Source organism: Hipposideros armiger, unplaced genomic scaffold (assembly GCF_001890085.2).
Source record: "Hipposideros armiger isolate ML-2016 unplaced genomic scaffold, ASM189008v1 scaffold_1714, whole genome shotgun sequence".
Classification (NCBI taxonomy): domain Eukaryota; kingdom Metazoa; phylum Chordata; class Mammalia; order Chiroptera; family Hipposideridae; genus Hipposideros; species Hipposideros armiger.
In genome coordinates, this window is record NW_017733064.1 from 90989 (window position 1) to 114302 (window position 23314).

The 23314-nt window shown below is 37.4% G+C and overlaps 1 protein-coding gene and 1 pseudogene across 5 annotated transcripts in view; one reads left to right on the plus strand and one right to left on the minus strand.

Annotated features, from left to right (window-relative positions):
• The window catches only part of ZNF568 (zinc finger protein 568), an 81143-nt gene that overhangs the window by 47698 nt on the left and 10131 nt on the right, over positions 1–23314 (minus strand). The window contains exons 2-5 of one of the 5 annotated variants that reach the window (XM_019634517.1): positions 22927–22997; positions 11158–11216; positions 6741–6867; positions 6383–6478 (exon numbers count right to left, since the gene is read on the minus strand). In XM_019634517.1, the coding sequence (XP_019490062.1) occupies positions 6383–6478; positions 6741–6867; positions 11158–11172 (238 nt within the window). In that variant the 5' untranslated portion in view covers positions 11173–11216; positions 22927–22997. Of the gene's footprint in view, positions 1–6382; positions 6479–6740; positions 6868–11157; positions 11217–18830; positions 18874–22926; positions 22998–23314 lie in introns of those variants that run through there. The other 4 variants (XM_019634523.1, XM_019634524.1, XM_019634522.1 and 1 more) reach the window with 4 other exon arrangements.
• On the plus strand, positions 13–1845 carry LOC109378063 (LYR motif-containing protein 2 pseudogene; annotated as a pseudogene).

The following is a 23314-nucleotide window of genomic DNA, read 5'->3' on the forward strand; positions in this document are numbered from 1 at the left end:
TTATATGCACTAAATAATATTTATTTTGATGATCAAATTATATAAACTTATAATGGTTTCACTTGGCAAACTGGAGATTGCTCAGGCACCAATCATTATTCAAAAAGTTTTTGAAGCGAAGGAATCAAGTACTTCCTGTCCTGTAAAAACTGTATTTCAGGGTAATCAAATAGTTGATGAAACAGTTCTTTATGGGAGAATTTCAGGTAACAGAAGCAGGAGGAACCTCTAATAAAATAATGGATCTAGGCAAGAATCAGCAATGGCTGTTAAAACCCTTAAGTGAGAGGTTGATAAGGATCTTTAAAATAGATAGATTCTGATTCAAAACATATGAATCTACTGATCAATCTCAATATTTATAAAAGTGGGACAAACCAACAAGATAAGATGCAATAAGATGTATACAGCACCATCTATGAAGTATCTTTGTCAAAGAATTAAACGAATATAATAAAGCCAGATTATAGAAAAAATGGGATAAAGGAATCTCTTAAACAACATCATTAGGAAGCAAGTTGCCAAATCTAGGATGTGGGACATTCTAGAAACGGACTTGGCAAACAATAGCTACAGCCTGTTTTTGTACAGCCTGTGAGCTAAGAATGTTTTTTACATTTTAAAAGAGTTATTAGACAGAGAGGGATAGAGAGAAAGACTATGTGGCAGAGACCTTAGGTGGCCCACAAAGCCTATTTATTATCTGGCCCTTTAAAGAGAAAAACTGTGAGTGAACCACTCTGTCTGGAGGACATGGCCACTTTCCGCTTACCCCCAGCGACACTAACGCTAAAGCAGTTCTTGAGAAGGCAACAAGTCCTCCTTTTTCTCTACAGAAGGATTTTACAAACGATTTGGCAAGTTCCAAACGATTCTGATTGCAAATACCTGAAGGACTGGGCAAGGGAAGAATTAAAAAAACAACAAAAGTGCCACAGAAGAGGATACAATCCAGATGATGATCACACAAGGCAATATACAGCTAAAGGAGTTATAGGAAACACTTGCTTTAGCAAAGTCATAACTATAGCATTATTCTGAAAGAAAAAATAAAGAGAAAAACTGCTGACCCTTGTTCTAGAAGACAAAAGACATGGATTCTACACAAATAAAATGGTGGAAGAAATGGGTTGGGGGGAAGAGGCGGAGGAGGAGGAGGAACTCCTATGAATTAAAATAGACCTAAGAGATATATCGAACAAATGCAATGTATTAACCTATATTTGGATCCTGATTCAAATAAGCTATCCATAAAAAGACATTCTTGAAATGTCAGAATATGATCCATGAAAGCATCCATTGACTTATTAAAAAAGAAATGAAATGGAAATCAATGATCTTACCATATACTTCTCTAGAAGAGATTTACTTAAGACTGTGTCAGTCAACTCTAAACATTCTAATATTTTTGAAAACATTATTTTGTACAGTTAAAAAAATATTCTTGAGACAACGGAGGAAATATGAACAGAGACTAAGTATCAGATGATAGTAAGAAGTTATTAGGTGTGATAGTAATATTGTGGTTTACAGTGATTTAAAAAATTTTATCTTCTGGAGATACATATAATAGTGTTTAAAATAGTTCAGCAAGAAAACAAAACTGTGGGGGGATAGGTGAAAATGTTGGCAAATAGTCTGGCAAAATGTTGATAACTGTTAAAGCTAAATGATGAATACATGAGGATTCCTTTTTCTATTTTTGTGAATGTTAGAAAATGACGATAATTAAAAACTTTAGAAGTATAAGCACATTCATTTAGAAATATGAAGGTTAATACCCATTACGGGCCTATCTCAAGAAACAAGAAAAATCCCAAATGAACGATTTAACATTACTAGAAAAAGAACAAATGAAACCCAAAGTCAGCAGAAGAAAGGAAATAATAAAAATTAGAGCAGAATTAAATGAAATAGAGAACAAAAAGGCAATAAAAAAGATTAATGCAACAAAGAGCTGGTTCTTTGAAAAGATTAATAAAATTGACAAATCCTTGGCTAAACTCACTAAGGAAAAGAAAAAAGACACAAATAAACAAAACCAGAAATACCCAAATAAATAGCTAAATAAGTTGAAAATAATTGCCTAAATCAGGTAAAATGTGAAGGCAGAACAGAGGACTTCTATATGACTTGTATTTTTATGTTTTTTTAAAAAACACATATTAGTTGAGAAAAATTTTAAATGCACATTAAAAAAAAGAAATGATATAAAAGGAAAGTAATAACAGTAACATTAAGTTTAGAGAAGAAAATTACAACCTAATTCCTTATTACTTTTTCCTAGATTAACCGCCATATGATCCTGAAAAGTCTATCTCTTGTCCATTCTGCAGACCACAACCAAATTAATTTTTATAAAGTTCTGATTTCCTTACTTCTGTAAAAAAACACTTGAAGCGTAGGCTGTCCAAACTTAATCGAACCCCAAATTGGTAATAACTATGAAGACAGCTCCAATTTTCCATCTAATTGCAATTTATTCTCACATGTGCTTAAAGAACAAGGCATACAAGTATCCGATAAAAAGGTCAGAAGGCAGCCATCTTTGTTCAAGATCTGATTCACTGCAGTGTTCTAATAGCAGGTGCTATGATTTTATCCTATGTTCATTTCTAGATACCGAAACTGTCCTTTCCAGCAAATCCTTGTGTTTTGCTTTTGTTCTTTCTTCATGATTGACATAATGTCACCCAAAATGATAACGTTCTTTACATTATTAGCTCCACATTGGTTTCCCATACTTCTGGAGTTCCATAAACTTAAAATTCAGATAATTGGACATATTTTTTAACCTTTATATTCACTTATTTTATAAGCCTCTGCTTGCAACTGACTATTGTAACACCTTGGTGCTACCAGGCACAAACTTAACTATAATTTCAGTGATTAGAAAAGAGAAAATTAGATTACTCACAAAATTAAAAAAATACAAGCATGAAGGCTGGCGAAGTTTAGAACTCTCTGACTCTACACTAGATGGGATCATCCTCCATGTCACTAATCCCTTACTGTCCACCCTCCTCTAGACAGGCTACGCTTCTAATTTTACCCCATAAACACATCATTTCCAAATTTTTGTTACATTTCCCTCATTTTTTTAGTAAGTCTTAAGAATCTACAGATCTTACAGGAAAATAGATTTAATGCCAAGCTCTCTTTAAAAAAGTGAAAAGAAAACCTTCCCAATCTTGTTACTCCTTCTACAGACAGCCTTTCTCTTACAACCTTTAAGGTATTCTCTATCTGATTCACTCATTTACTAAATAAATGCTTCACAGGCAATTTAAGATCGCAACAATATATTGCATGTGGCTCCGCCCTGTCTTTTTACTCTAACCTGAATTCCTCTGCATTTACAATGAAGGTTTGAAAGTAAATATTGTCATACAACAAAAGCAATAAGAAAAACCTTTCCAAATGTAGCTCTACATCAATCAATTCATGAATCATTTACATGAAGAATAAGACAGACTTTCTCTCGGTGGGTTAATAATTTAAAGTTCAGACATCAAAGTGTAAAAACATATATAGGACCATATGTTTTCAGACTCCAAATCACTCTGGTAAACATAAAGTAGAAAGTTAGCTCAGAGACAGAGGAGACTGATAATGGCTGGAAGTGTTGGGGACCATTTATTGGAATTTGAGCTCCAAGTTAAATAACTGCTAGAACCAGGATAGCTAAGAGCACTTAGAATTAAAGGCAAAGATGTGAAGAGTTTCACAATGCTGTAGACGTTAAAGATACATAGTCCAATGTTGTTATTTCTGGAGTTAAATACTGATTTAAAGGTTGAGCACAACTGTATCATGAAGGTAAATAAAAGAAAAAATGAGTCCATATGTAATTTAGAACTGTTTTGGATAATGTCCAGTGAAGGATGGAGAAAAGACGTCATGTAAAATACACTTCATAAAGAAAGAATAGATAAACGATAAACAAGAACTGAGGAGAAAGCAGAATCTTTTAGAGGGGAGCAAAGAAGGAAGAGATATCCAAGAAGGGTGATCCAGGATCAGATATAACATAGAGCACTTCCTGTTTCAATATGGTTGAATTAAACATCTCTGCCTCCTCTCCTCTCCGAAAACATGAAAAAGAAACAGAAAAAGAAAATACACCTTCAGTGAAACTAAAAGGCAGCTAAACTCCAATTCCAGAATATAAGAAAAGACCAGAGGACAGACTGGACCAAATAGAGAAAAAAACCAGAGACAGTGGCTGTTCTTTCTTATCTCAGACATTAAGCACAGTGAACAGAGTTCTCCAAAACAGAAGGCACACCCTGTGGGTAGAATAAACGTCATTTTTTGCAACAGTGGGATCCAGATGTGTTAAGACTAATGGCAGAAACATAATGGTCTTCCTTCATCTGGCCCTGTCAAATGGTAGGGGAGGCAGAGCTAAACAAAGAGATGCAAATAGTCATTATTTTTATATAAGCAGTCTGCTGGTATAGGAGGGTAGGAGGGATACTGAGGGCTACAGGAAACAGACAACTGATAATCTCTAATTCAAGAGAAGTAAAGGGCAAACCAACTCTCAACATAAAACTTTGTATGCTAAAAGAGCAACAAAGGCTTCCTACTAGGTCAGAACATTTTTCTGGAAATCTCCAACACTCGCCTGTAAATGGTGGGTCCAACAAGAGACAACCTAATTCAAAGAAGAATAATGATAATTATAAAAGGAACCAGCTTCTGAGCTATACAATGATGCTATAAGAACCAAAAAGTATAAAAATACATTGACAGGAAAAACTTGATACTAATTGATCAATAGGCCTCATAAAGTTCTAAAGCTTTAAAGAAAAAAAAACGTCTGGGCATCCAAGGCAAACAAATCAAGTCATCAACCTATGAGGGGGAACAACCAAGCTTCACATTTTTCCAAGCAATATCAAAGCCAGGAGACTACAGAGAATTGTCTGAAGTCTTCAGGGCGCTGTCTACAAAAACATTTAGGAAAGAAAGTATGGCTCAAGAATTTTATACACAGCCAACTGTCATCCAAATATAAAGGTTAAAAAAAAAAGATATTTTCTCATGTGCAAAACTTCAAGGACTCTAGTTTCCACTAAATCATAAGTTCACTGAGGACAGGACTTTGTTTTGTACACTGTTATATGCCCATGCCCAGAATAGTACTTTATCTTTATTGTTATGCCTATAAATGTGGTTTCCTTTCCTTTAAATCTTTTACTTGATTATTGAAGTATATATGAAATCTATTGATTTTTGTTAATTTGATAGTCTACCATTTCATTGGGTTCTTTTATTATTTGTTGTACTTTTTCAGTTGAGTCTCTTCTGTTCTTGAGGGATACAATCTTAATCTTTACATAAAGATGGTTTTATAGGTTCCTTTATAATTCTTACAGTATTGATTTGTTTTCTCTTGTCTAATACTTAGGTATAAACTTAATAAGAAATGTACAAAGGCTATAAAAAAAACTTGGAAAGTGTTTCTGAAGGACACAAAAGTAGGTAGATCTGTACAGAGCATATTCTTACACATTACAAACTTGTCCAACCTCGATATTATAAAGATGTCAAATCTCTGACAGTTAATTTATATATCTAACACATTCCCAATAAAAAGCCCAACATGTTTTTCTCTGGAAATAGGTAGAGTCGACTCTAAAATTATATGGTAAAATAACTATCAAGAATAGTCAGCACAACCCTGAAAAAGAAGTGTATGCAACAGGTAAAGAAAGGGACTGACAAGGATAAGAGGAAGGCTCACTTTTCAATGTCTCTTTTGGGCTATTTATATTTTTAAACTAAGTGTATATATATTATATATTTTTTTAAATTAAAGTAATGGAAGGTGGGGATAACCAGGGAGGAGGCACCAATTTCTAAGCCAGAAACTTTTAAAGCAACATGGGATTGTGACGGTTGTGAGGTACAATGGAAAGTGTGAGTGCAGTTACAACAAAACACTCATTGGAGGCTTTTCAAATTGGAAAGAAATGAAATGGAATCTAAGTGTGAAACAACATGTTTTTAAAATACCACACATCCAAGAAATAATGATTGCATAAGAAAATAAAACTATGAACACAAAGGAAAGGGAGAGTTTAAGGATCATAGAGTGGGACAATAATCCTGAAAGGAGGATGTGAATGAATTAGGGAAGGTTGGCATCTTGCGATGAGACTACTGGCCCTCTAAATTTGAAAAAGGAAGATAGCTCCAATATAGGAAGAAAATAGTATCCGAAAATGTCACAGTAATCCAATCCATCCATACCACTTGTCACTCTAAAAGGCTACAGCCTTTAAGAAAATCTTGGAAAATGTGAAACGATATCAACTCCCTGAACAACTATCATGTGGCTTTCTCATTTAGAGCTGCCTTTTCACTTATTCACCTGGACAGTGTCTCCCAAACATTTCTTCCTCTATCACCCATGGCTCCTCTTCCTGCTCCAACTTGAAGATCACATCTGGTTTGGTGACTTGATAGCCTATTATGGGAAACAGCAAAGGATTTGGATGTTAATGCTGAAGACAACCTTCCGGATCTTGGGCTGAATCCTGGGGGCTTGAAGGCTTATGAGGATGAAAATGGAAGAAGTTCCACAGTGAGACAAAGTAGCCTTTACCTTGAAGACAAGTACATACACTCATGTGAAGAAAGGGAAGGCTAGGTTTATTTGGCAAGTTAAAGTCATCACATATTTGAAATATGGAAAGGAAGTCCCTGTAAAATTGCTAAGCTACCCTTACCCACTGTGACCAGGTTGCTATAGTTCTCCAGCATCACATCCCGGTATAAGTTTCTCTGAGCAGGTTTCATTTGCTGCCATTCCTCCTGGGTGAGGTCCACAGCCACATCCTTAAATGTCACTGTTTCCTGTAAAAACACAACCCTAACTAATACGAAGTCATCAAAATTAGACACAATGGGAGAGTGATGTCAGAAACATAGCAGAATGAGGGCGCTCCTTGAAATCTCCCCTGGAAGTTACAACAAAGTGAACAGCTATAACTCAACAGAGGATTCCCTACATGATACACAAACACGTCTGAGAGATCCGTGCATCGAAACATCTGAAGGTGGATGAATTGGGGCAAACAGGAAAGAGGAAAGAAGGAAGCACAGAGATGGGAGAGGTGGGACGCAGCCCGGAGCTCACTGCAGTCCAGTCCCGGGACAGGGGAAGGGAAGAGGGGAGGATTGAGACTGTAGGTGCACTTTATGTGACCCCAGCAATCCTGCCTGAGGGATCAGCATTTAATACAGCTAAGCCCAGAGATCCGGGGAAAAGACCAAATACAGAAGAGCAATAACGGGGGTCAAACTGCCCTCACTGCCAGGCAGAAAAACAAAGCCACAGAGCCTGGCGGCCTCTCTGCACCCTTCCAGAGCTCACCTCCCCCACACCCTCTCAGTGTTAGCAGCAGGCCACAACAAACAAACAAACAAACAAACAAACAAACAAACAAACAAACAAATAGTAGCAGTGTCAGATTAAAGAACAGAATATCTACAGCCCTGAGAAGTGGAGTGACAGTTCCTGAGTGGCAGATGCATGGTGTGGCTAATTTCAGTAACAGGGAGGAGCTACAGGGGCAAGACAGCTGTAGTCTGGCAGTTGCCATTATTCGAGGAGAACAGAGCACCTGCTACCTCTCCCAGCCCACTCTGCCTCCCCCTTTCCAGGCTGATCTCAGTGGGTGCACCAGGGCTGCTGAGATGCAGAGCTCTGAATCTGTCTGCAGGGGCAGCACTGGGGTTCCAGAGGCTCAGAATCACATTCTACCATGGAGGTGGTGCCCTGAGACCAAGGGGACCTGATCACAGAGGAGAAGCCCGCCTCCCCAGGAAATTTCCCACCATGGGAGAAGCCTGAACAGCTCAAGAGAAAATAAAATGCTCCAGTGCTACCTACTGGAAGGCAAAAGAAAGACCTCTTCATATCAACCTGAAGCAGAATTCACTCCTGTAAATTCCCAGGAGGAGCAATAATCCAGTAATTGCCATGAATAACCAAGGTAACAGGCAGCTCAAAAAGAAAATGAAAAATCTTCAGAAAATAAACCTAAAGACATGGAAATATGTGGCTTAAATGACAGAGAATTCAAGATTGCAGTTCTGAAAAAACTCAACGAGATACCAGAAAACTCAGGTAGACAGTTTAATGAACTCAGAAATAAAATCAACAACAAAAAATATGAATATTTTACCAAAGAGATTGAAATTTTAAATAAGAACCACATAGAAATTCTGGAGCTGAAGACCTCAATAAAAGAGATGAAAGAGACGCAGAATGAAATAGCTAGCTTAGGAAATAGAGCCGACCAGATGGAGGAAAGAATTAGTGATATCTAAGATAGAAATCTGGAAATGATATAGATGGAAAAAGAGAGAGACTTGAGAGTTAAAAGAAATGAAAGGACTCTACAAGAACTATCTGACTCCATCAGAAAGAGCAATATAAGAATAATGGGTATACCAGAAGGAGAAGAGAGGGAGAAGGGCACAGAGAGAATATTCAAACACACAGTCGAAAGAACTGGATCCTTGAATCCAAGAAGCAAACACAACACCTAACTATCTCAATCCTAGTAGGCCTTCTCTAAGGCACATTATATTGAACTGTCAAAAAAAAAATGACAAAAAAGAATCCTCAAGGCAGCCAGGGAAAAGAAGGCTGTAACCTACAATAGAAAGTTCGTTAGATTATCATCAGATTTTTCAGCAGAAACTCTACAAGTGAGGAGGGAGTGGAATCAAATATTCAAACTATTGAAAGAGAGAAATTACCAGCCAAGAATTATATATCCAGTAAAGTTATCCTTTAGATATGAAGGAGGAATAAAGACCTTTCAGATATATAGAAGCGGAGAGAATTTTGTACCACAAGACCTGCATTACAGGAAATGCTGAAGGAGGCTATTTGACGTGAAACAAAAAGACAAAAGGATACAAAACCATGAGTAAGATTACTACAAACAGACAGGAGCAGGAAATGGCAACCCTTTCACAGAATAGGGTACTATACACTTAAACATAACATAAAGGTTAAAGAAGATAAAAACATAAAAAAAGAAAAAGAAAAGAAGACAATTTGCTACTGTAACTCAGCAATAAACTCAGAGAATAGGGATAATTTGTGACAACAAAAACATAAAAGGGGAGGGAGTAAAGGTCTAAATATGCAAAGGGGAATGGAGATAAGCATGCAGAAGAAAAAGGACTACTGTATATATTGAACTTTCTTCTACATAAAGTTAATGGTAGCCACTCAAAAAAATCCAGAACTGAGACACATAACATAAAAAAAAAGAGGAAACAGAGGAACAAATCATACAGTACCACCAAACTAAAATAACAGACAGAAACACAAAGGCAAAGAAACAATGGAGACACCGAGCTACTAGAAAACAAAAGATAAATGGCTTTAGGAAAGCCTTATATATCAATAATCACCCTAAATGTAAATGGACTGACTCACCAATAAAAATGCACAGAGTAGCAGACTGGATCAAAAAACAAAACCCAACCATATGCTGCCTCCAAGAGACATAGCTCAGCTACAACGACAAATATAGACTCCAAGTGAAAGGGTGGAAAAAGATATACTCCAAGGAAATGGCATCCAGAGAAAAGTGGGTGTAGTCATACTTACAGCTGACAAAACAGACTTCAGGATAAAAAAGGTAACAAGAGACAAAGGTGGACATTTTATGATGATGAAGGGGATAATACAACAAGACGTAACACTTATCAATATATATGCTCCCAATCAGGGAGCACCAAGATATATAAAGCAACTACTCACAGAACTAAAGGGAGAAACTGACAAAAACACAATTATAGTTGGGGACCTAAATATGCCACTAACAGCTATGGATAGGTCATCCAAACCCAAAATCAATACGGAAATATCAGCCTTAAATGACACGTTAAACCAAATGACATAATTGACATTTACAGAGAATTTTTAGTATATTTCTGCTTTCTGTATTACAAAATCTGTTCTGTTTAGCCTTATTACAGTGTTTATCATAATTTTACTGAAGAGAAGTATTCATTTTATGAACCCAAATCAGACATCTTCTCTCTCATTGGTATCATATGTTAAATGAAAAAGGCAGGTGAATGAATAAAGTCAACATATCCAAACTTTTCAGGTAGAAAAGATTTACATAGATAATTATTAAAGATACTATCATTTATGGAGCACTTACTATGTGCATTTAACATTCCCAACATTACTATGGGATAAGTACTATTATTATCCCCATTTACAGATGATGTAACTGAGGCCAAAGATTCAGAAACTTGCCCATAATCATGCACTTAGTATTTTGCTGAGCAAAGATTTGAACCGAAGTCTGTCTAGGCCCAGAGAACCACTCTGCCATCAGGAGAAATAACTGGATGAGCCACATGATCATATGGTCAAAAGAAGTGTGTGTATTTCAGGATGGGAAAGATAAAAGCTTAGGAAAAAGAAGAGTGAAGTGGAAAATGTTTAAAATATAGGAGTGTGAGGGATTCCCGAGTAGAAACAGAAAGAATCGAGAGCAGAGGATAACTGTTTTGTAAGAAGACAAAGAACACTGGATCTTCTGAGAATATAAAAAAAGATGTGGAGAGCTGTGGATACCAGAACTACAAGATTTTGCCGTAGAATATTAGCATATATTTTAGCTCAAGTTATAAAAATCTCAACTGAAAGATAATTTTAAAAATGTGTTCCATTTATTCTTCCAGATAATTTTAGTTTTTAATCTTTGGCCAGGGCAGACATTTAAAAAACTGAGCTTAAAATTATAAGAATTATGGAATTATTTTGGAATTTCTTTTTTAATTAGGTGCCAATGAAAAGCTTTCTTTCCTTAATTTTAAGTTTTTCCTCATAAACAGTGCAAATTGTAAAACGGGCTTTATGTCCCAGTTTGCTTTTGCTTCTCCAGATCATATTCAAGTTTGAACTCAACTTTCGTAATTCTGTATGGACCTGTTTCTGCATAGCCATGTCCCAAGTTTCCTCTTGTTTTGATATCTATCTGTATTTTTCCTCACTTTGATTTTCACCAATTTAGTTTTTTCTAACTTACTGGTTAGATTAAGGTAACCACTGCCACTGCATTGCAAAATAATACAGGAAAGAAATAAGTGCTTAAAACATACTAGAGACTTGGTCATATCCTCTTCTTCCTCAAAAAGGGCTGAGTCCTGAGAACACCAAGCTGAGGGAAAAAAAATAAAACAGATTTACTTTGGAACTCCAGACAAAGGAGTATAGAAATCTTCAACACCAGCTTGTTATAAGATCATAGTATCGAGAAATGTTAATCACCACCAGACTGAAATGTACATGGATAACTAATTTAACCATAACAGGAATTTCTGGAGGGCTAGGTATGGGTGCCAATGAATCCACTGACAATACAGTATTTCCTTAGGATCCTGCTATTTTACTCCTAAGAGGAAATTTATCTTAAGTATATAATAATAAATACTACGAAGATTTAAGGATTAAATCATTTATGAAATACTGTAGAGAATTTGGAAAAAACTTTAATTAGATACAAGATATAGGTATTGTGGAACACTCATATGATGAAATGAGGAACGGGCAGGTCCTACACCCACAGTGTGGTGAATAAGCATCAGGAGGGATATCTCAGCTGCAGAGGTCTGCCCTGAGGAGCAAGGAGCCCCCGCCCCACACCAGGCTCCCCAGTCCAGGGTACCAGTGCCGGAAAGAGGCATTCCTATAACATCTGGCTGTGAAAACCAGGGATTGTGACCAAGTGAGACAGAGGGCTATGGGAGACCTAGGCAATCCTCTTGAAAAGCCCATGTACAGACCCATGTGCTCACAAATTCATTTGCTCTGGGCTCCAGTGCATGGACAGCAACTCAAAAAGCACTGGGGACATATGGGGAGGAACAGAGTTGAGTAACTTCAACACAAGGGTTGAAGGGCTAGGGGCCAGGGCAGCTCTCTCTGGGACAGAAGCACTAGTAGGTGCCATTGTCCCTTTGTTAAATTCCTCCCACTCAGCAGGCAGGTGCAGGCAGGTGCCAAATCTGTGCTCTCCATTAACCTAGTTAACACCATTCACCTACCTTGGTGATTCCCTGAACCACCCAACTTGTGCACCTGGCCCAAACCTTTTCTAGAGGCTTTCCCACACAAGTGGCCTGCCTCAACTTGCACTGCAGACTTTCCCAAAATATCTCAAAAATCCACAAACCCCAAACACGTAGAAGCTGGCCCCAGAGTGTCCTGTACATCTTTCTAAGTGCCCCCAAGCCCAGCACAAGCAGAGACCAATCTCAACTTGCACTGTGGCTCCCATAAGGTCACAACAAGCCTGGCATAAGGGCGGCCAGACTTAATTTGGAACACAGCTTCAACTCGGTGGCCACAAGCTCAGCACAGTGGCAGCTATCCTCAGCTCACATGATGTCCACCAAAGAGTTCCAAGCATGGCACTAGTGGCAACTGGCCTCAGTTTTCAGCATAACCTCTCCAAAGCTACTCCAAACCTAACACAACTGGCAATCAACCAAAGATCACAAAGCAGCTCCTACTAGGTGGTGCTAAGCCAGAAACAAGTGGTGGCTGATCTTCATTTGCACTGGGGCCCCTTCCAAAGGTTCCAGAACCAACACATCTGGGGGCCAGCTTCAGTCCACACCAGAGCACATGCAACCAGCTCCACAAAGAACCTGAAGGGCAGACTCATCTGCCAACAGAGCCCTGCTAAAGTGACTCCTAATACATGGGGTCAGCCCCCCAACAACAGATTCTGTAGTCATGGCCAGTGGTCACAGCCAGTTAGCCTGAGGGCCAGTCCCACCCACTGACATGTCAACAGCAATCAAGGCTCAACTACAACAGGAGGGCACACTTAGCCCACACAGGAGACACCCCTGATGCACCCAGCTAAGGTGACCAGGGAGACTGCACCACTGGACTCCACAGGACATGTACTACATAAGGCAACACTGCCAAGACTAGGGAATGTAGCAGATCTACCTAACACATAGGAACTAACACAGGCAGCCAGCCAAAATGAGGAGGCAAAGAAACATGTTCCAAATAAAAGAATAGAACAGAGCCAGCTGAGTGGCTTGTTGGTTAAGAGTTGGCTTGGGAGAGCGAACTCTGAGCAGCAGTGCCGCTGGTTCGGATCCCACGTGGGCCAGTGACACTGCGCCCTCTACAGCTAAGATGGTGAACAACAGCTCAACCTGGAGCTGGGCTGCCTTCAACGGCATAGGCGGCAGTGGGGCTGCAGTGGGCTGCCGTGAGCTACCGTGAGTGGCCGGCAGCCGGCATGAGCTGCTGTGAGCCACCGTGAGTGGCCGTTCAATGGCCGATGAGTGACTGCCTCACCCGGAAAGAGTGCAACGATCAAAATACCAACATGGGCCAGTGAACTGACATCCTCCACAACTAGAATGAAGAACAAAAGGACAGCAACTTGTCTGTTCCCCTCCCCCAATTCCTTAATAAAATCTTTATTAAAAAAAAAAAAAGGATAAAACACCAGAAAAATTACTAAACAAAATGGAGACAGTAATTTCCCATGTGCATTGTTCAAAACACTGGTTATAAAGAATGCTAAATAAAATTAGGGGAAATTAGATAAACTCAGTGAGAATGTCAACAAAGAGATAGGAAACATAAAAATGAAAATAGAAAACATACAAAAGAATCAGTCAGAAATAAAGAATACAATAACTGAAATGAAGATTACATGAGAAAGAATCAACAGTAGATTTGATGAAGCAGAGGATGAATCAGTGAATTGCAATACAAGGTGGCAGAAAACACACAATCAGAACAACAAAAAGAAAAAAAAATTTTAATGAGGACCCTTTAAGGGGCCTTTGGGACAACATCAAGTGCACCAACATTTGCATTATTAAGGTACCAGAGAAGAAGAGAGAGAGCAAGGAACTGAAAAACTATTTGAAGAAAAAATGACAGAAAACTTCCCGAACTTGGTAAAGGAAATAGGCATAAAGTCCAGGAAGTGTAGAGAGGTCAAACAAGATAAATCCAAAGAGGCCCACATCAAGACCCATAATTAAAATGTTGAAGGCTAAAGACAAAGACAGAATCTTAAAAGCAGCAAGAGAAAAGCAGTTAGTTACCTGCAAGGGAACTCCCAGAAGACTGTCAGCTGATTTCTCAACAGAAACTTTGCAGATCACAAGGGTTTAGCACAAAATATTCAAAGTGATGAGAAGCAAGATCCTACAACCAAGATTACTCTACCCAGCAAGGCTATCGTTTAGAATTAAAGGACAGGTAAAGACCTTCCCAGACAAGAAAAAGCTAAAGGAGTTCACTACCACCAAACCAGTTTTACAAGAAATGTTAAGACTCCTTGAAGGAGGAGAAGGAAGAGGAGGAGAAAAAGATAAAAAATATGAATAATAAAATGGCAATAACTATGTGCCTATCAACAATTACTTTAAATGTAAATACTCTAATCAAAAGACACAGGGTGCTGATTGAATAAGAAAACAAGACCCATACATATGCTACCCATAAGAGACCCACTTCAGATGGAAAGACACAGAGATTGAAAGTAAATAGATGGAAAATCGTATTTCATGGAAATGGAAATGAAAAAAAGGTGGGTAGCAATATTTATATAACACAAAATAAACTTTAAATCAAAGGCTATAACAAGACAGAAAAGAATCCAGCAATTCCACTTCTGGGTGTTTATCTGAAGAACCCAAAACATTAATTTGAAAAGACACATGCATTCCTATGTTCATTGCAGCATTATTTACAATAGCCATTGCAGCATTATTTACAATAGCCATGATATGATAGACCTAAGTGTCCACTGATAGACGAATAAATAAAGAAGATGTGGTACATATCTCAGCCATGAAAGAGTGAAATCTTGCCATTTACAACAACTTGGATGGAACTGGAGAGTATTATGCTAAGTGAAATAAGTTAGAGAAAGAAAAATATCATATGATTTCACTTATATGTGGAATCTATTTTAAAAAACAATAAATGAACAAAACAGAAACAAACCAATAGAGAACAAACTTATAGTTGCCAGATGGGAGGGGGGTTGAGGGGCTGCATAAAAAAGGTGAAGTACTATTAAGAAGTACAAATTGGCAGTTACAAAATAATCATGGGGATGTACAGCATAGGGAATAGAACCAATAATATTGTAATAACTCTGTATCATGTCAAATGGGTAAAAGACTTATAGGGGTTATCACCTTGTAAGTTATATAAATGTTTAACCACTACATTGTACACCTGAAACTAATATAATATTGTGTGTCAACTGTAATTGAAAACTTAAAAATTATTTCTAAGAAAAGAAGATCAAGGAAGAAATCAAAAGATACCTTGAGATGAATGAAAATGAAAACACATGGACTCAAAATCTATGGGACACAGTGAAAGCAGGCTGAAGAGGGAAATTCATAGTCATACAGGCGTCAAGAAACAAGAGAAATCTCAACTAAACAATCTAAACTCACACATAAAGGAACTAGAGAAAGAAGAATAAACAATGCCCAAAATGAGTAGAAGGAAGGAAATAATAAAGATCAGCATGAAAATAAATGAAATAGAATCTAAAAAAACAATTGAAAAAAATCAATGAAATCAAGAGCTGTTTCTTTGACAAGGTAAACAAAATTGATATACTTTTAGCCATATTCATCAAGAAAAAAAAAGAGAAGGCCCAAATAAATAAAATCAAATGAGAGGAGAAATGATAACCACAAATAATTATTGGGTTGTCGGGAAAGTCATGATGTATTTTTCTATGGTTTTCAATGCAAAAATGAGTCACGACTTTCCCGACGACCCAATATATACCCACAAATTGGACAATCAGGAAGAAATGAATAAATTTCTAGAAACATACAATCTTCCAAGATTGAATGAGGAGGAAACAGAAAACCTAAAGAGACCAAAAAACAATTATGAAATTCAAGCAGTAATTAAAAAATCTCAAAAGCCCTGAACCAGATGATTTCACAGGTGAATTCTACCTAACATTCAAAGAATACCTATTCTTCTCAAACTATTCCAAAATATTGAAGAGGAGAAGAGGCCCCCAAACCCATTTTACAAGGCCAGCATTACCCTGATACCAAAACTAGACAAAGACACTACAAAAAGAAAATTATAGGCTAGTATCCCTGATGAACATAGATGCAAAATACCTCAACAAAATATTAGCCAACCAAAATCAGTAATACATTAAAAAGATTATACATCATGATCAAGTGAGGTTTATTCCTGGGAAACAAAGTTGATTTAATATCCACAAATCAATTAATGTGATACACCACATAAACAAAATGAATGATGAAAACCATATGATCACATCAATAGATACAGAAAAAACATTTGACAAAATCCAACATACATTTATGATAAAAACTCTCAGCAAAGTGGAGTTAGAGGGAACATACCCCAACATAATAAGGGCCATATATATCAAACTCACAGCTAATATCTTACTTGACAGTGAAAAGCTGAAAGCTTTTTCTTTACAATTAGGAACAAGACAAGGATGTCTGCTTCCACCACTTATTTTTCAACATACTATTGGAAGTCCTAGCCATGGAAATCAGATAAGAAAAAGAAGTGAAAGGCATCCAGATTGGAAAGGAAGAAGTAAAACTGTCATTATCTGCAGATGACATGATACTGTATAGAGAACCTTAAAGAGTCCACAAAAGAACTGTTAGAACTAATAAATGAATTCAGTAAAGTAACAGGATATAAAATTAATATTCAGAAATTGGTTGCATTTTTATATACAAATAGCAAACTATCAGAAAGCAAAATTAAGAAAACAATCCTATTTATCATTGCATCAAAAAAAAATTTAAATACCTAGGAATAAATTTAACCATGGAGGTAGAAGACCTGAACAACAAAAGACCCCGAACAGCCAAAGAAATGGTGAGAAAGAACAAAGCTGGAGGTATCATGCTACCTGATATCAAAGTATACTACAAGACTACAGCAATCAAAACAGCATGGTACTGGCATAAAAACACACACATAGATCAATGGAACAGAACAGAGAGCCTAGAAATAAACCCATGCCTATGTGGTCACTTAATCTATGACAAAGATAGGAAGAAGATAGAATAGGATAAAGACAGCCTCTTCAATAACTGGTGTTGGGAAAATTGGACAGATACATGGGAAAAAATGAAACTAGATGACTTCCTTAAACCTATACAAGAATAAACTCAAAATGGATTAAAGACTTAAATGTAAGGCCCAAAACTATAAAACTCCTAAAAGAAAACATAAAAAGTAAACTCTTTGACATTGCTCTTACTAAATATTTTTTTTTTGGGCTATATTACCTCAGGCAAGGGAAATAAAAGAAAAAAATAAACAAGTGGTACTACATCAAGCTAAAAAGTTTTTGCACAGCGAAGGAAACCATCAACAAAACAAAAAGATATCATACTGAATGGGAGAAGATACTTACCAATGATACATCCAATAAGGGGTTAATATCCAAAATATATAAAGAACTCACACACACACACACACACACACACACACACACAAATTAAAAACTGGGTAGATGACCTCAATAGATGTTTCCCCAAAGAGGACATACAGATGACCAACATACATATGAAAAGATGCTCAACATCACTAATCATCAGAGTAATGGAAATTAAAACCACAATGAGATACCACCTCACTCCTGTCAGAATGGCCATCATCAATAAATCAACAAACAACAAGTGCTGGTGAGGATGTGGAGAATGGGGACCCTTGTGCACTGCTGGTAGGATTAGAAATTGGTACAGCCACAGTGGAAAATAGTATGGAGGTTCCTCAAAAAATTAAAAATAGAACTACTTTATGACCAGCAATTCCACTTCTGAGTATTTATCTGAAGAAATCCAAAACACTAATTAGAAAAGATACATGAACCCCTATGTTCACTGCAGCATTATTTACGATAGCCAAGCTATAGAAGCAACCTAACTTTCCATCAATAGGTGAATGAATAAAGAAGTGGGATATATATTATATATAAAATGGAATACTATTCAGCCATGAAAAGGATACCTTGCCATTTGCAACATGGATGGACCTAGAGGGTATTATGCTGCTAAGTGAAATAAGTCTGACAAAGACAAATACCATATGATTTCACTTATATGTGCAATCTAAATAAACCAAAATAAACAAACAAACAAAACAGAAACAAGCTCATAGATACAGAGAAGAAATTGTTGGTTGCCAGATGGGAGCCGGGGGGTAGGGAGGGGAATGGGTGAAAAAGGTGAAGGGATTAATAAAAATAGTCACAGTGATAGTACAGCATAGGGAATATAGTCAATAATATTATAATATCTATGTATGGTGTCAGATGAGTACTGGACTTATGGGGGGGCGGAATCACCTCGTAAGTTATATAAGTATCTAATCTCTATGTTGTACACCTGAAAATAATACAATGTTTATGTCAACTGTAATTGAAAAAAAGGACATTGTGGCTTTTGTCTTGCAAATTTTTGAATTGTGCACCCTGAGAGAAGCCAGCCAACATGCCATGAAGACATTCAACCAGCGCTAGGGGGAGACTCCTGCCAATAGTCAACACTAACTTGCCAGCCATGTTGGAATTAAATCCTCCAACCACAGTGTAGCTTTCTGATGACTACAGCCTCACTGACATCTTGACTGCAACTTCATGAAATATCTAAGGTCGGATACTCAGCTAAGTCACTCCCTGCTAACCACTATAACAGTAAGATAAATGTTTATTGTTAAGCCACCAAATTTTGAGGTAATTTATTACACAGTAATAGATGACTGATAAAGTCCCAAACAATTAGCTTCCTTGTTTGTAGTTCACATTCCCTGGAGTCACTGGCCAGAGATGCTGGATGCAGAGACAGCCAGAGTCTGGAGGAAAACTCAAAGATTCAGCAATCCAGGTTGAACCAAGTATTCAAGAGAGACACCAAGAACCTAGAAACAAAGTGAATACAGTAGTGATGTTCGTATATCTACTCCTTTGTGAGCATAAAGGTGTAGGCCCGATGCAGTGACAAATATAAAAGAGTCAAAAAGCATTCAGATTTGCAGCAACCACATATTTGGAGTAAAAGAGAATTGCATTAAAAGTCCAGCTATTTCATTTCCCGTCTCTTGGCAACTGAGGTAAAAGAGAGTTACAATTTAGAATTGCCATACTCTTCATTTGAAATAAGAATTATACTCCTGTCACAATGATATTGGATGAATAAATATAATGGCTATTAAGAAATATTAATTTATTATCTGCTATGAGACTTTACTAGGTAAAGGGTAAAAAAATAATACACAATTGACTACTTCTTGCCCTGTATGATAGAACAGAAATATTAAAACAGAAGATGTTTACTTATAAATTTTAAGAAATGTTATGCTTGGGATATACTTCTAATATTACTCAAATGGTTTCTATTTTTTCCCATGGCAATTATCACTAAGAAACTATTTATTTATCATACATATTGTCTGTCCATCCCCTCACATAAACTCCACAAAAATGGATTTATTTTTGTCTGTTTTTGCCATTCATAGTAGGTGTTCAAAAAAAATATCGTGATAAAATAATGTAGCCACTCTGGAAAACAATATGGTGGTCAAAAAATTACTATATGATCCAGAAATTCCACTTCTGGGTATACACCAAAAAGAACTGAAAGCAGGGACTTGAATAGATATTTGTACACTGAAGTTCACAGCAGCATTATTTGCAATAGCCAAAAGGTGGAAGCAACCTAAGTGCCCATTGACTAGTGAATGGATAAACAAAATGTGATATATACATACAATGGGATATTATTCAGCATTAAACAGGAAGGAAAATCTGAAACATGCTTTAACACGGATGAACCTTGAGGACATAATGCTAAATTAAATAAAGCATTCACAAAAGAGCAAATACTGTATAATCTGGCTTATATGAGGTAATAGAGTAGTCAAATTCACAGAGGCCGGAATAGAATGGTGGTTGCCTGGGACTGGGGAATCAAAGGAACAGGGAGTTATTGTTTTAATGGGTACAGAGTTTCTGTTTTGCATGGTGAAGAGTTTTATAGATGGATGTAAATGTAATGCCACTGAACTGTAGACTTAATATCTAAGATGGGGGGGGGAGGGGTGTCTGGTTAGCTAAGTTGGTTAGAGCATGGTGCTAATAACACCAAGGTTGCTGGTTCGATCCCCACATGGACCACTGTGAGCTGTGCCCTCCCTAAAAGAGTCAACTATGCCATTGTAGCATGAAAGCAATGTGTAAGCAATGACCATGGCTGTTCCCTAAAAAACTAAAATTTTAAAAAGGCTAAGATGGTAAAATTTTTGTGTTTTAGCTTTATTGAAGTATAACTGATGTTTTAAGAAACTGCACATGTTTAATGTATACATCTTGATGAGTTTGGATATATACATATCCATACTGTGATACCATACAAGGTCTGACAATTAAGTTTACAAACTTGTTGCAATCATGTTGCTAACCTTTATTTGATATCAAAGGGATTATTCATTATTAATTTGTACCAACTGGACAAACAGTAAACCAAGTTTACTACTTGGAAGTGCTGAAAAGGCTGTGTGGAAAAGTTAGACGACCTGAACTTTTCACCAATAATTCATGACTCTTGCATCACAACAATGCACCAGCTCACATGGCACTGTCTGTGAAGGAGTCTTTAGACAGTAAGCAAATAACTGTATTGGAACACCCTCCCTACTCACCTGATCTGGTCCCCAATGACTTCTTTCTTTACCCGAAGATAAAGGAAATATTGAAAGGAAGACATTCTGATGACATTCAGGACATCATGGGTAATACGACAACATCTCTGATGGCCATTCCAGAAAGAGTTCCAAAATTAGCTTGAAGGGTGGACTAGGCGCTGGCATCAGTGCATAGCTTCCCAAAGAGAGTACTTCTAAGGTGATCTTAAGTGATATTCAGCAATGAGGTATGTAGCACTTTTTCTAGGATGAGTTCGAGAACTTAATTGTCCGATCTCATGTTTAGTACAAACGGATATGTAACCTCCAAAAGTTTCCTTGTGTTCTTTTGTATTTTGTGTTTTTTTGGTAAGAACACTTAACATGAGATCTGTTCTCATAACATATTTTACAGTGCATAATATCTACTGTTAATATAGGTACTATGCTGTACAGATCTCTAGAATTTACTCATCTTGTATAACAAAAACTTTGTACCCATTGAAAAACAATTCTCGGGCTGGCCAAGTGGCTCAGTTGGTTAAGAGTTAGCTTAAGAGCACGAGCTCTGAGCAACAGGGCTGCCGGTTGAATTCCCACATGGGCTAGTGATGCTGCGCCTGAGCTGAGCTGCTGCTGAGCTGCCAACAGGTGGCAGGTTGGCTCAGCTGGTGAGAGCACGTGCTCCTAACAACAAAACTGCCTGCTGGCTACGCCCGCTCGCAACTAAGACTGAACTCAGCACCTTGAGCTGAGATGCCACCAGAATGGCTCAGTGGATAAAGCATGCGCTCTTAACAACAAGGCTGCCGGTTTGACTCCCACATGGGATGGTGGCTATGCCTACCTGCAACTAAGACTGAACTCGGCACCTTAAGCTTAGAGGCCACGAGCTGCCAACATGCAGCCATTGACTAGCACCCTCCACAACTAAGACTGAAGAAGAACAACTTGGCTGGTCCCCCTCCCCAATTCCTCCAACACTGTTCCCCTCCCCCAATTCCCCAATTAAAAAAAAAGAAAGAAAAACAATTCTCCATATTCCTCTTTCTCCATCCTCTGGCAACCATCATTCTATTCTCTGCTTCTTTGAGTCTATTTTAGAAACCTCATATACATGGAATCATGTAGTATTTGTCCTGTGACTAGTTTATTTCATTTAGCATAACGTCCTCAAGGTTCATCCATGTTATCACAAATGGCATGATTTCCTTCTTTCTTAAGGCTGAATCATTCCATTTTATGTATATACCTCATTTTCTTTACCTATTTATCTGTTGATGGCTATAATTTCCATATCTTGGCTGTTATAAATAATGCTGCAATGAACAGATATTAAAATGGTAAATTTCATGTTATATGTGTGTTTATCTTATCTGTATTTGACCATAATTATATATGTGTACACATATGTATATACAATGTACCTATATATAAATTATATAGTAACTTGGGGTATGTAAAAAATATAAAAATATATACTAATTTGGGGAATTTTAAAATTAGAAGTAATATATCAGATAAGAATAACATAGAAATGGGTGGGTCATTTGGAGTTCAAGTGTTCTAAAGTCTTATTTAAGTTTGGGTTTTGTTAAGTATGCATGTTAAAAACTGAAGGATAAGAACAGAAACCGGGGTCGGCTGAGTGGCTCGTTGGTTAAGAGTTGGCTTGGGAGAGTGAGCTCTGAGCAGCAGGGCCAGTGGCTCCAACCCCACATGGGCCAGTGATGCTGCGCCTTCTACAGCTAAGATGGTGAACAACTGCTTGACCTAGAGCTGGGCTGCCATAAGCAGCCATGAGTGGGCAGCAGCTGGCGTGAGATGCCGTGAGTGGCGGTCCAATGACTGACGACCGATCTGCCTCAGCTGGGAAGAGTGCAATGATCATAATACCAACATGAGCCAGTGTAGCGACGTCCTCCACAACTAGACTGAAGAACAAAACGACAGCAACTTGTCTGTTCCCCTTTTCTGATTTCCCAACGCTGTTCTCTCCCTCAATTCCCCAATAAAATCTTAAAAAAAAAAAAGAACAGAAACCAAAGCAGTGGGGAGAGAAAAGGGGCTAAGTTTAACCTGCACAAGAAAGGGGATATAATAAATAGAAAATAAAACAAACATATCAGCAATTGCAATAAACATAAATGAATTAAACTCACCTATTAAAATAAGAGCCAAACAGGGTAAAAGGGCAAGAAGTTCAGCAATATGCTCTTTACAAGAAACAGACCTGAGGCATAGACATAAAGGAAAGGGGTTGGAAATGAAATTCCTAAAAAATATTCACAATAAAAAAATCTGAAAAGCAATATTATAAGACAAAAGAGAACTTGGACTAAAAGGTATTCACCAGGATAAACAGGCATGTTTCTTAATGTGTAATCTTGGTCCTAATTCTTCACCTCCCTCTGATAGGATTATACACTCACACTCTTAGCCATGTAATTTTGCCTTGCCTTTGGACTGTGGGTGTAATTGACATGTACGTTTAGCCATGTGGTTGCTTCGGGTAATGTAATATTAGCATATGGGAGCAGGAGTTTTAAG